Source organism: Misgurnus anguillicaudatus, chromosome 16 (genome assembly GCF_027580225.2).
Source record: "Misgurnus anguillicaudatus chromosome 16, ASM2758022v2, whole genome shotgun sequence".
Classification (NCBI taxonomy): Eukaryota; Metazoa; Chordata; class Actinopteri; order Cypriniformes; family Cobitidae; genus Misgurnus; species Misgurnus anguillicaudatus.
This window is the reverse complement of record NC_073352.2, coordinates 3,987,559-4,001,361: the sequence shown is the minus strand read 5'-3', so window position 1 is coordinate 4,001,361 and position 13,803 is coordinate 3,987,559. Positions and strand designations below refer to the sequence as shown.

Sequence of the window (13,803 nt, the reverse complement as noted above, 5' to 3'; positions counted from 1 at the left end):
GCACATCATTACCCAAGTGACCCGAATAACATTAAATATTCACAAAAGGCTGCTATGACCCATACGGCAAAAAAATATTAATAAATTTTTTTTATCTGGACAAAAAATATTTTTCTTTTTTTAGAAAGTATTGTTAATTAAATATATTTTTGAATTTTAAAATATGTTTAGTTTTAACCTTTATATATTAACATACATTTTAAAATGTATTTCAAGGCAAACAAATAAATTCCTTTTATTACAACCCATACGGCAAAAAATTTCCTGTCCAAAATATAAAAGTTTTATTTAAAAAAAATTATAAATATGTATAAAATATAAAATTATAATGATATTTTTTTGCCGTATCGGTTGTAAAATAAGGAATGTATTTGAAATGCATTTTAAAATGTATATTAATATGAATTGAATTTAAATATTTTCAAACCTGTTGTCTACGGTTTTTGTGTTTACATTTTTGTAAACACATTTCGAAATGTGTTTCAGTACTACATATATTTTTGGACATTTTTTATATTTTGAAATATATTTAAAATTACATCTGAATTCAGCGTTTTATGAGAACTTCTTAAACCATTCACGTGAATTGGTTATTCAAGCAGACCTCAACGTCAACTGGCTTTATTAATCACGAACGCCAGTATTGTGAATTTTACAAAAACTTGTATTATGAACTTTTACCTTGTATTTTGTATCCCCACAATTCCGGAATACCGGAAATAGATTCGACGCTGATGAGACGCTTGCGAAAATGAACTCTTGATAGCTGTCAAGATTTCCACTTAAAAATATCTCAACGGCACACAGGGAACAGTGAATACATTATCGATAGCCTCGACATACACAATAAGGTGTTGATCTATGTTTTTTTTCTTCATTTGTCTGTATAATTGTCGTGATCGTCGAATTTCTGGCTGCTTGTTTGCTGTGTTTATCTAACAACCGTGCTAACGTTAGCTTATCGTTAGCTTAGCTTTATCATGGGCAGTGGTTGTCTATGGGCTTTTCGAGCTAACATCAGCTCAGCTTGAGCTCTTTTCTAAAGCTAATGTTAGCATTCACCCTCAGTCCATCACTCCGAGAGGTTTGTCGTCACATATTGAGAAATACAACGTTGATTTAATGGTTTTTCAATTGCTTTGATGTCTTAACGCTTTTATGAACTCGTTTATAATAGGGAGTCTTTTACTTTAAAAACGGTTGTTTTTCTTGTGCTTTAGCCTTGAACATGTTTGACTCGCTGATGCCATTTTGTTTTCAGTCTCTCTGTCCGCAGTAAATTCATTGTATCTGATCAGAGACTCGCAGGTTTACAGGCTGGATGCCATTATATTTCACCTATTCCGTGATTTAAAGAGTATTACACAATACGGCGTGTTTTATCTTTCAACCAGTTTTTAAACGATACATATTCGAGGCCTATGCCATTGTACTGAAATATTGCATGTTGACTTACCGTATGTATTACATTTACATGGTATTTTTACGAAAACAATAATATTGCTATTGACCTTTTGTCAAAACCATGCTGTTGTCATGATATCTGAAAAAGAACATAAAAACAAAATAGCGGTTTGGTCTACTCATCTGTCTGTGTATTTAAACACTGTAATAATAGTGTGTGATTTTCCCTCTTTTTATGTGTAGCTAGGTCTGATATCTGTGTCATAGTGAATCTGTGTAGTGATGGAGGGTCAGGATAATGCAGATCAGGGTGGCAGTGATCAATCTGAAATGCAGCGGAGGAGACAGCTGGACCGTCTTGACAGAGAAGAGGCTTTTTACCAGTTTGTCAACAATCTAAGTGAAGAGGACTACAGGCTCATGAGAGATAACAATCTGCTCGGCACCCCCGGTAACACGTTTTTTGTTGTTCTTTCAAATGCACCTACATTAACATCCTGTAGCTTGTGAGCTGTTACGTAGATGATGGTTTACTTCATTGATGGTCATCATGTTTCATTTTGTCTGTGTGCTCTTACATTAAAGCTTTATAGGAACAAAACTACAAGAGTTAAGCATCACTTTATTTAATTAGCATTTTTATTGTAGTTGCTGTTAGATGCAAGAGAATATATTCATATAGATATACACATACATGCAAACATATACATTTTAATACACTTTGTATTGACATTTGTGGCTTCAGTCGCTGTCTTGTTTCCAAATTATTCATTCTTATCCTGTTTTCAGCTCCAGGTTATTCTGAAGGAGAAGTTATTAAATCTTTTCAGACACATATGCCTGGTTTTACAGACAAGGACTACGCCTTAGTTAACTTGAGATGTTTATAAACATGCCTTAGAAAGAAGATGTTACTGGTGTGTATCTTGAGACAAATCAATGGCACTGGCATATTTTGTTATCTGCAGTTCAGGTTGTTTTCGGTTGAGACCGTTTAAATATGTATTTCAGTTTTAGGACTAACCTAAAGCCTTGTCTGTGAAACCGGGGGTTAGACCTCTAACTTTTAGGGGTCTCTGATTTACATTTGTCTATTTACATTTGATATAGCTTTGCATTTAATTTCTGTAGTTTGTTCTTGTACTAAACCAAGTAGTCATTTGGTTTGTTGCCCTTAATGTTTTAGTTTTTTAAAACTTGCGGTTTATTTTGATCTTTAAAAATATGATATGTTTGAACTCCAGCGTTAGACTACATACAATATGACATAAATACTTTTCTACTTATGCAAAAAATATATATTTATATTTAAAAGCGTAAACATCTTAATTTAACTAAGGCAAAGTCTTGGCTTAAGATAAGCCTTGTCTGTAAAACAAGGCCTTAAACATTTATTAATCTGTAATTGTCAGTCTGATTAATTTTGTATTAAAATAGACATTCACAGCAACAACAACTGACAGCAACTAAGAAAGGATATCTTAGAAAAAAAATTCGTGATTGTTTTTTATTCAAACGTCTCTTTTGTTAGCCTATCTCTGATATTTGGAATAAGCACGGTTTTCACGCTTGCGGTATTTTTTGTCAGGTGAAATTACTGCAGATGAACTGTTGAACCGCCTTCGCCAAATCAAAGACGGCCCTGAGCCGCCCAGCAGTGACACGACTGAGGAAAGAAGTGAAGGGCCTCCTGGTAATTTTTTATTTTACTGTTTACATGGAGTCCGTATCACCCAGTTGTCTCTACTGTCTGAATATTTTAAACGACATAAATTGTTGTCATTCTCAGAGACGGAGTCAGAAGGCGCAGAGGAGAACTCCAACGAGGAGACCCTTCTTGACTGGCTCAACACTGTTCGGCAGACGGGTAACACGACGAGGAGTGGTAACCGGGGTAACCAATCGTGGCGTGCTGTGAGTCAAACCAATCCCAACAGTGGAGATTTCCGCTTCAGTTTGGAGATCAACGTCAATCGTAACTTGGCAGAGCAGCAAACACAGACAGAAAGGTCGGAAGAGGGCCAAGAAACACCAGAGGGCCAAGAAACACCAGATGGCCCCACATCTGAGCCCGAGGTTCTTATGGAGACATCAGAGGTGGTTGAAGACCCAGTGGTGGACGAGGTGGCTGTTATAGTAGAGCCAGAGGTGCAAGCTCCCAGCGCCCCGTCTCTTAACAGGGAAGTGAGTGCGCAAGATCCACCAGTTTCAACTCCTCCGACCTTGACTCCGGTAGAGCAACCACGTAGAGGTCAAATAAGGGCTCGCAGCAGAAGCCCAGAGCAACGAAGGACAAGGGCTCGCACCGCAAGAGGTCGGTCACCTCTTAACCTTGAAAGATTAGATGGACTCGCCCCTATTCAGCATGGCCTACCTCCTCATAATTCCGAGACCCTTCCTGAGCCCCAGGTGGAGGGCAGCTCGAGAACTCGTCAACTGTTTTTGCCCAGGCAAAGCACCGCGGGAGCTGAGACTCCAGAACCGGGAGCACCCCCTGAGGCGCCTGAAGCGCCGCAGGATAGAGAGACGCCTGCCGGAGAAGCAGGAGCTTCAGGTCGACGACCACCGACCATAATGCTGGATTTACAGGTACGCAGGGTGCGACCCGGAGAGTACCGCCAGAGGGACAGCATCGCTAACCGCACGAGGTCTCGTTCGCAGACTTCCAATAATACTTTATTATACGAGACAGAACGTGGGGGTTTCCGTCGGACCTTTTCGCGTTCTGAACGAGCCGGAGTGAGAACGTACGTTAGCACCATCCGCATTCCCATTCGTAGGATCTCGGACGCCGGACTGGGGGAAGCCACTTCCCTGGCTCTGCAGTCCATGATTCGGCAGATCATGAATGGATTTGGTGAACTTAGCTACTTTATGGACTCCGATTATTCTGACTCCAACCGTGAAGACAGCCCACCGGCGGACCTCGTCGATGCACTAGGTAACCCTGAGGTTTCAACCGGACCTGCTTCTTCTGAAGCGGACTCTTTAGTTTCTGGGGCCGGAGCGCCCAACCAGGGTGGTTTAGAGGCACGGACAGAGGAGAGGGAGGCGGAAGGTGGAGTGCCCGGTGGTGCCGCAACTCCTCGGGAGAACCGGGCCAGGCCACGGGCTCCCATTAGTCTAGATGAGACTACGTCTCTGCCGTTTTTGCGACTCGCGCACTTCTTCTTACTCAACGAGGAAGACGACGACCAGCCACGAGGCCTCACCAAAGAGCAGATCGACAACCTGTCAATGCGAAACTTTGGCGAGAGCGATGCGCTCAAAACCTGCAGCGTCTGCATTACGGAGTATGCCGAAGGCAACAAGTTACGGAAGCTGCCTTGTTCTCACGAGTACCATGTGCACTGTATTGATCGCTGGCTTTCAGAGAACTCAACGTGCCCTATCTGTCGCAGGGCGGTCCTTGTTTCCAGCAACCGTGAGAGTGTTGTCTAGCCGAAATCGGTTCTGTGGCACTCCAGTGTATTTCATGCCTCTTTTTCTTAGTACGTAGTCAAGCAAGGACTTTTATTCATCCTATATGAAGCCATCATTAGGTTTTACCGTATTTAATGGGGTTAGCCAGGAAGAAGTTTGTTTCCAAACTATAGATCAGTGTATTTTGACCCATATCAAAACGGAGGAGGTTTCGGTGCAATATGCAGCTGACGTAGACTCTGCTATAAGCCCTGATTATTCACTCGTGCTGAGGATCAACATTGTTATTTAACTTGTAATGAGGGGCAATGTACAATTAGGAGAGGTACCTTTGAGAGGTACGTGCAGTTACATACAATAAATAAGAAGCGATGTTAAGCAAGCACCCATATTAGATTTCAAAGTTTATTTTTTGTTTGTTTTGTTTTGCAATAAAAGTCAAATTAATAACACTGCAGACCAGGTCAGTTCAATTTTCACTTGACAATTGGAACGTCATATTCCTAAAATCCAGTCTTTGCAGAGTCTTAAATATTTGTGGTTTCATACAGTGTTTGTTTTGTTTCATTGTGAAAGCATAGTCCATTTTGTACCATTGTCATAAATGTCTAAGCACAGTAGGACATTTCAAACAGTATTTCTGAATGAATTTGTTATCTTTTATGGAAAAATTATAATTTGGCATTTTAAAATCATACTCGGACCCTTATTTACCGGGAAAGGCTGTAAATATGCTATTGGAATGCTTCAGGTTGTGTTATTCCCTGTCTTCCCACACTTGACTATCAGATGGCTGATTCAAACATATTTCATATACTAAAATACAACAACTATGGCTACATATAGGCAACGTTGTGCAATGCTAATAGGGGAAAATGTAAAGAACATTTTGACATTGACTTGTATGTTGTAGTCTGTAAATATTAACAATTAAATGAAGACTTTAACCTAAGTTTTTCTAACAGTTCTGTACATTGAAAATAGCTTCATTTATCTTACTTTAATGAGGAGGAAATTCACATTTTCTCATTATGTAATGGTTGGTTCGTCTGGGCGCTAAAAGAGTCGTTCACCCGGAAATGTAAGTATTTTTTGGTGAACTGTTCCTTAAGGTTCTTTAATCCCATGAGGGTACAAAAATGCAGTGTTATAATTTAGAAACAATATGTTAAATTTCTGATGTCATTGTTTCTGTGTTGACTTTGAAGCCTCATAGCCCCAACCACGAGTTGTGTCAGAATTTCACACAAACTCTTGTCAGAATGCACATTACTGTTTAGTTCATGTATTATAGAATTGAAGACTTTCAGCGTCATATTTATGGGATATTTTTGAGTCATTTTTGACTGGCTTCCAATTTACGATGTTTAAAATGAATAAAATTATTTCCTCACCTGACCATTTTTTGTGGCCTCACCGGTGTCCCATCAGATATATTTTTTGCAATACCTGTTGCTCTTGAACAACTCAAGAATATGCTGTGAATTTTTTTTACAGATTTTTTAGCATATATCCCAGGATAATGTTTTGAAGTCTGGTTAAAGGTTTGTGCTTTGAAGAAATATGATATAATAATTTTGCAGAAATATTCTTTTGGATTGGATGACTTGAGGTTTGATTGTATCACATCACTGCTTTGTGCACAGATGTTGCAAACTTTCTGCAGTTTGCTGGACTGAGTGATGGCTGCAACTTAATTATCAATCTGTTCTGGCGTACGCCTTAATGTCATTTGTATATTACAATAAAAACTTGTACGGCAACAAAATTGAATAGTTTGTTGATATAGAAGATGATGCTGTGATTATTAGTTATTACGGTGTGAGTTATGTTTTACTAAACAACATGTTGCTGTAAGACCTCATGAAATGGTAAGATGTACCCATTGTAAGTAGCCATATCTGTACGTTTACATCAGGTGGTATTTGGGTAAAGAGCATTTGGGTAAGGACCGAAGACCAAATATTATATACACTACTTGTCCTTTAGAAACTTGTGTATTGACATTTAACCCTTTAAGAAAATTATATTGATTATAATATATTTTTTGCTTTAGTTCCATGGGGCCATGACGACAACAATAAAAAAAAACATTTGACCTCAAACTTGAGCTGATCATTCAGGGTCAATATTGTGTAAAAATGTAATAAGTGTTTAAAGTAAAACATTTACTATAACACAGTGATCTTCTTCTTGACAAAACTTTGAAATTTTAAATGGTGTCAGTAATATTCATGTGATTCACCAAATCGGTTTTTAAACGGGTGAACGTTTAAAGTTTTGCATTTTTAAATAATCCAGGTGTAGAGGGTTCGCCAGTTTTAACATTTTATGAAATATTAATTTATCATAAATTTTGTGTAATCAAACTTTAAAAAAATACAGATAATATAATTTATTATGTTTTAGTTCAATAAAAAATATTTTAATTAAAAAGTTTTATTAGTTTGTCCAATTCAACGCAATTGTCAAAAAAAGTCAAGTTTTTACCCAAAGTTTTAAACCATACTAAATATATAGAGACTTTGCATAGGTATTTAAACCATTAAATATTGACATCTAGTTTTTAAAGCATTTTTTGTTAAGTGAAAATTTCAGAAATGTCAGGTTCATAATTTTGTTTTGTTTTTCTCAAATGCCCATACAAAATTAAAATTAATATTCTTTATTCTTTAAGAGCCATCAATTTTCCATTTGTTGGGTATTATTGCTTCTTGTTTGTGCTTTTTAATTTACAGATTTCCTACACAAGTGTTTTGTCTCCTAAAATTCCTTTTTTATTTGTCATGTCCATAACACATGCATGTTTCCCTCATCTAAAATAGAAAACTCATGACAGATTTTTTTTCTGATATGATTTTTCGAGTACCACTGTTAAAACATATTTAATGATGCAGTTCAGTTTCATTAAACTTATATTAGTTTATTTCTTGGCATTCTTGTCCTTTAATGGGTCTTCTCATTCATTTCATTCAGCATGTTTTCAAGAATCTAATAAATAGATTTGTTTTTGACCAGATGTGTTTACTAAAAACTAGCTCTACCAAAATTGTTACGCAGACCTACAAAGACCCTAAATTAACAGAGACTGCACCCCACCAAGAGTTTAGTTTTGATTTGATGAGCTTTAAAATCTCTTTTTGGATCACACGAGGTGTTCAGCAGGTTGTTGTCATGATTGGTTTGGTTTATGTTGAAGTGTCAGTGTATAGCTCTGACCATTAGATGGCAGGCTGTGCTTTATTATTATTTCTAGCACATTTTCATTCTTACACTTAAATACAGAGTGCATGCACATTAAAAAGAGACGGTATCATTACGAAATAAATGTAAAAGTTTATATATTTGAAGTAATATTATTAATATCATATTATATAGTTCTATTATAAAAAAGTCATATGCCAGCATTTTTTCCACAAAGATTGCGGTGATAATTGTACGTTTTCAATTATGGAAAATTTTTATGTAAACACATGGGAGTTTATTCAGACATCTGTACTCAAGTCAATGTATATTTATTTACTTTCAAAAGAGAAACCGAATAATTAGGAAAAACTATCCCCAGAACTTCTGTTTAAATAATTTCCATCACAAACGGAACCTCGGAAACCTGCAGGTAGGCTACCATCGTTTATTTTACTAGTAAAATATATTAACATTTGAAATAGAATTGAGTTAAAATAGGGAAGGTTACGTGTTGCTATTATAAATTAACTTATTTCAAAACCCGCCTGCTTTATTAATTTTTAACCCGCTTCTGTGTTTTGGATTTTTACTTCCTTTATCTCTTTGTCGCGTGTAATCGAGTAAATACGGTACGATGATTTCAGTTTCAGTTAGCTTAGTCTGACTTTAACGACACCGTTAGTGCAAACTAACGACTACAACAACAACAACAACTGAAAGAATCCATAATCATTGTAAAAGCAGGCGATATATCGTCGGTGAGAGTTGTTTTCCATTGTTAATAATGGCTCTACGCGTATACGGCGCTGTTCTTCGCTCGACCTGTAGCGGTAAAGTAATGTTAAAGGTAATGACCCTCAGTTTCATACCTCAATTTACATCTCTATCGAGTCCTTTTTACAAAGATACCTACGGCAAAGCTGTTCTTATGTATTGCAGCAATTTATTGCATCATGCATTCGTGTAGCAATATATGTTGCTGTTTAATATATAGCTGTTTAATAGCGTTATACTTTAAAAATATGAGCGGTGCTTCCTGAAAAAGGTTTATCTTATGAATATTAAGTGATCAGCGTGACGTTTGATCAGTTACCCTCATTGATTGGCTGAAAGTGGTGATTTGTTAGACGCAATATGTGACATCACGAATATTATTTAGTCTACTGACCGCTGCATTTATTAATATTCACGAGTTCTCCGTTACATTCAACAGCACGAATAACTTGACATATTAAAAATAATTCATTTGAATGAATGAACTATCATGTTACACAAAAGCTATTCATTAACAAATAATAATTACTACATTTTAAAAAAACGTTTCCGTAATATATAGGGATCTCCAACCCTAATCCTGGAGATTTACCTTCCTGCATACATTAGATCCAGCCCATTAGATCCACACATGACTGTCATTTTAAAGTAACCCGGAACAACTTGATTAGCTGGTTCAGTTGTGCTTGATTTGGGTTGATCTGCAGGGCAGCAGATCTTCAGTAGCAGGATTATCCACCTCTGATCTTTTTTTGCTTTTAAGTGTTTATTATTATCTAATGTCTGTACAGCACTTTGGGGCAGTATAGTGACTGCTTGTAAATGTGCTCTAAAAATTAACTTGACCTTTATCTAATTCCTCTATTCAGTTTCCATTAGTTCATCATGGACTCACATCAGTCCGGTTCAAAAGTTCCTGTCCAGTTCACATCAGTCACCTGGACCACCTTGTGCTCACAGTTCGAGACCTGAATAAAACCACGAAATTTTACTCCACAGTTTTGGGAATGGAGGTCATCACTTTTAAGGTACAATGCCAATCCCATACAATTAAACAATATCACATGGTGGCAGCAGTGAACAACCATTGCCCCATCACATTAAGCCTAATTATCCTTTAAAATTAATAACAAAAAACCTTTACATTAGTTTGTGAATATGTCGGTCACTACGTAATATTTCAGGGAGACCGGAAAGCTTTGAGTTTTGGAGAGCAAAAATTTAACCTGCATCAGGTTGGAAAAGAGTTTGAGCCCAGAGCCAAAATCCCAACACCAGGATCTGCTGACTTGTGCCTTATTACCAAAACCCCACTAATGACTGTTGCTGCCCATCTCAAGGTAGTGTATGTTCTTTCAGATTCATTTGATTTAATACTCATTTTATAACAAATTATATCCTACACACGCTGTAACAATGAGAGAAGTTGTACCAAAACAAAATAACAAAACGGTCCAGAGTTACAGCATAGGACGGCATAGATCAATTCAAATTTGTTAAAATTTGTGATGTAATTTGGCACATATTTGATGAGTGAGTGACCTAGAAATAAGATCTTAAATATTTCTTTCCTATTTTTCATCTCATTGTTTTCTAAACCTAACAGAAAATCCTTAAATTTTCCTAATTTTACAATATAATTTCTTCTTTCTGAAGTACCGTAAGCGTATTTATTTTGTATTCTTTAATCTTGTACTTCCAGGCGTGTGGAGTGACGATAGAAGAGGGCCCAGTGGACAGGACTGGGGCTGTGGGTCTCATCAGCTCACTGTATTTTCGTGACCCTGATGACAACTTGATTGAGGTCTCCAACTATCATAGATGATTATTTGATTATCTAAAGATCCATATAAAACACTATTTTTGCTTTAAAAATAATAATAATAATATGCCCCTACAAAAATACAACACTTTCCAGCAGTCTTGTATATATTTTAATTTGTTGTTTTGGCAGCGCAGTTCTTATTTTCATCACATGAAGACTTATTATTATTTTATTTCATAAAATGCAAAAAAAATCCATAAAATGATATGATACTGTAAGTAAATGTGTTTTACTATAAAAATTGACTCATATATTTCATAATGCTTTGGATTTTGCTTTAACTAGAATATAATGTTGTAGAATTTGTTTAAATGAACAATTTTATTTGAAATGTCAAAGAAATTTACCCAGTAAAAAAAGCTATCATAATTTTTATAATAGAATTATAACACATTTTATATGCTTATGTGTGGCCCTGGACCAGTCAAAAGGGTAAATTATTTGAAATTGAGATTTATAAATTACAATAAATCAGCTTTCCATTGATGTATGGTAAAACATTTGGCTGTGATACAATATTTAAAAATCTGAAATCTGAGGATGCAAAAAATAAAAAATTTGAGAAAATCACCTTTAAAGTTGTCCAAATGAAGTCCTTAGCAATGGCAATCCCTCACAAAAAGTAACAATTTAAGATATTTATGGTAGGAAATGCATCTTTACTTAATATCCTAATGATTTTTGGCATAAGGAAACTCTAATCATTTTGACCCATACAATGTATTGTTGGCGTGCTATAAATATACCCGTGCTATTTGTGACTGTTTGTGTCATTATGTCTTTTCAAACCCACACTGTAAAAAACAGCATTTTTATCAAATCAACATATATTTCTATGATACTTTAACTTATAAAAACTAGTTCAAGCTGTTTAACTTAATTTTAAAGTTATATCAACTATTTGCATGTCAAAACTTAAAATAGTATGTTGAATTGAAACAAACGTTGTTTTAACTTTATACTGCATTTTTTTACAGTGCACATATACTTTCTGAAAAAGTACTTCAGCAGAATGTCCAAGCTGCTTTAAACGCTATAAATCTTCTTCTTGACGAAACTCTGAACAAGTATATGTTTTAAGTTGCTTGAAACTGAATAATAAATGCTATCTCATGGAAATTCGTACAGATTTTACGAGGTGAAAGAAAACAGTAAATTACATTGATTTCCAGGCCAACAGAGTTTACTAAGTGATGTCCCAATAATTCAACTTCATTAAAAAAAAAAAAAAAAAACTAAACAAACAAACAAACAAACAAAAACATCTGCTGTCATAAAAAGGGAAGAATAAAGACAAAGCTAAAATTTGAATTGTCAAGAGCCAAGCCTGCTATTATTCAACACCTGGCACCATTGTCACATTTTTTAGAATGAAATCAACATGTTTATTAATAATGTAGATAGCAAATATGATGCCAAACACTCTCTCGTGGTCTTACTGGTATCTGCTTTTAAATTTTAAAAATCAATTTCTGCACAATTCACATAACCAATGATGGTTTGCCCAATTTCTTCTAGATTTAAAAAAAAGTTTGCAGCCATTGTTTGAAGCTGTGTGTAAACTTCCTTATTTTGAAGGTTGTTAATGGTTGCTATACAACTGCATCACTGCTCAGACACAATTATACAGATGATCTTTCATGTTTAGGACATGTTTCCTTGAATAGTAATCAATTGGTTATGACTAATAAAATATTAACCTACATACCTTTATCAAGGTAAATTAATCACCCTTTAATTAGCTCTTGACAGTTTTTGTTAAGCTATGTTAATATTGTGGAATAACAATCACAGTACATTCTGATCTGATTTCATTTGTTTGGTTGTTGGGTTTCATCGCGCAAATATTTCTTGCTCTTGTCAATAAACTGCATTCTTGTGCAATCTTTATCAGTTTTAACAACAACAACAAAACTTAAATAGAAAAGTATTATTTTGTCTAATTAAATATATTTTGTAGTTTTTGCCCTAAAATATTTACTGGAGAGTCCAAAACGTTATGAAAAGCCTTCATTCCACTTTCTACCTGCCAAAGAATTAAAACTACAAGTGTTCTCTTAACAAAGGTAATAAAGTAACAAAGATGTTTTAATATGAAGAGTATTTTTTGTGTGTGTATACCAAATAAGATCCCCAACATGTTGCTACAAATATTACTTTGTTGACTGGACTCATATACACAAATGTTTGTCCAAACAATTTTACATTAAACAAAGGTTTGAAAGTTCCCAGCATTCACTGCAGCATGTAAAATTATATGTCAAATATAGCCAAATTGATTTTCCTAAAAAAAGTTTTTGTATACCATTGTCATACAACAGTAGCGAGGTAGGATTTCTTTTAAAATATAATAGTATTATGTTTAAAATAATAATTGTAATAGTATAAAAACAATGTTTTACTTGAGTACTGGATATATACGCAATATAGCAAACCTTAACTAACCAGATTTGATTATATGAATCATCCATCAGTTTCAACTGAAACAGAAACTTGTGACAGAAAGTTTGATTGTATGGTCTGTTGTATAATAAGATTAGAAAACAATAGAAAACAAATGAAAGAAAAGCCACATGGAAAAAGGTAATGGATATATTAAGGCAAATTAAGAAGAGATAATGAACATTAAAGACAGATAAAAGATTCATACACTAAATATGGTGGTGTTGTTTATGGCTTACAATTCCTGACAATCTTGTTTCAAATATTTCCTTATTATGTTATCACTTATTATCATATTACGTCTCCTCCATGTTATGAACACTGAATCAGTTTTATCTAACAGGTGATGGTTTTACAGCTACTGGATATCTGCTGCTGTTGATTCATAACTGATATACCGTACTGGCACTAGCAATGCCAAGGTGATGGATTTGATTCATGTACAACTTGCTATGCTACTAATTCAATAGCAGCTCATGAAACAAAACATATTTAAAAGGTAAGAAGGGTACAAAAGTTGTCACTGGGGCAGTGCCTTTTCAAAAAGTACACTTTTGTAGCTAAAATATGCATATTGGTACCTTAAAAGAGGTACATAGTGGTAACTTAAAGGTATCTGTACCAAAATGGTACATGTGAGGACCTTTTTTAAATGTACCCATCCAGTGAAAACTTTTGTACCTTTTTCTGTGAATGTAGAAGAATAGAAGAGTACACTTTAAAAAATGCTGGGTTGAGCCTTTTGGGTC

At 35.2% G+C, this 13,803-nt stretch overlaps 2 protein-coding genes across 4 annotated transcripts; both read left to right on the top strand.

Annotated features, from left to right (window-relative positions):
- Positions 1 to 690: 690 nt before the first annotated feature.
- On the top strand, positions 691 to 6,225 carry rlim (ring finger protein, LIM domain interacting). 3 transcript variants are annotated; one of them, XM_055178159.2, is made up of 4 exons: positions 691 to 851; positions 1,648 to 1,855; positions 2,993 to 3,097; positions 3,194 to 6,225. In XM_055178159.2, exons 2-4 carry the CDS (start codon positions 1,687 to 1,689, stop codon positions 4,843 to 4,845), a joined length of 1,926 nt encoding a protein of 641 aa, XP_055034134.2. In that variant the 5' UTR covers positions 691 to 851; positions 1,648 to 1,686; the 3' UTR covers positions 4,846 to 6,225. The 3 variants fall into 3 exon arrangements, with proteins under 3 accessions (XP_055034134.2, XP_055034136.2, XP_055034137.2); XM_055178161.2 differs by having other exon boundaries at positions 695 to 851; positions 1,652 to 1,855; XM_055178162.2 differs by lacking the exon at positions 691 to 851 and adding an exon at positions 938 to 1,084.
- Positions 6,226 to 8,608: 2,383 nt separating this feature from the next.
- Positions 8,609 to 11,373, top strand: glod5 (glyoxalase domain containing 5). The gene is made up of 4 exons (XM_055178637.2): positions 8,609 to 8,860; positions 9,657 to 9,815; positions 9,972 to 10,127; positions 10,490 to 11,373. Exons 1-4 carry the CDS (start codon positions 8,798 to 8,800, stop codon positions 10,610 to 10,612), a joined length of 501 nt encoding a protein of 166 aa, XP_055034612.2. The 5' UTR covers positions 8,609 to 8,797; the 3' UTR covers positions 10,613 to 11,373.
- Positions 11,374 to 13,803: the final 2,430 nt, after the last annotated feature.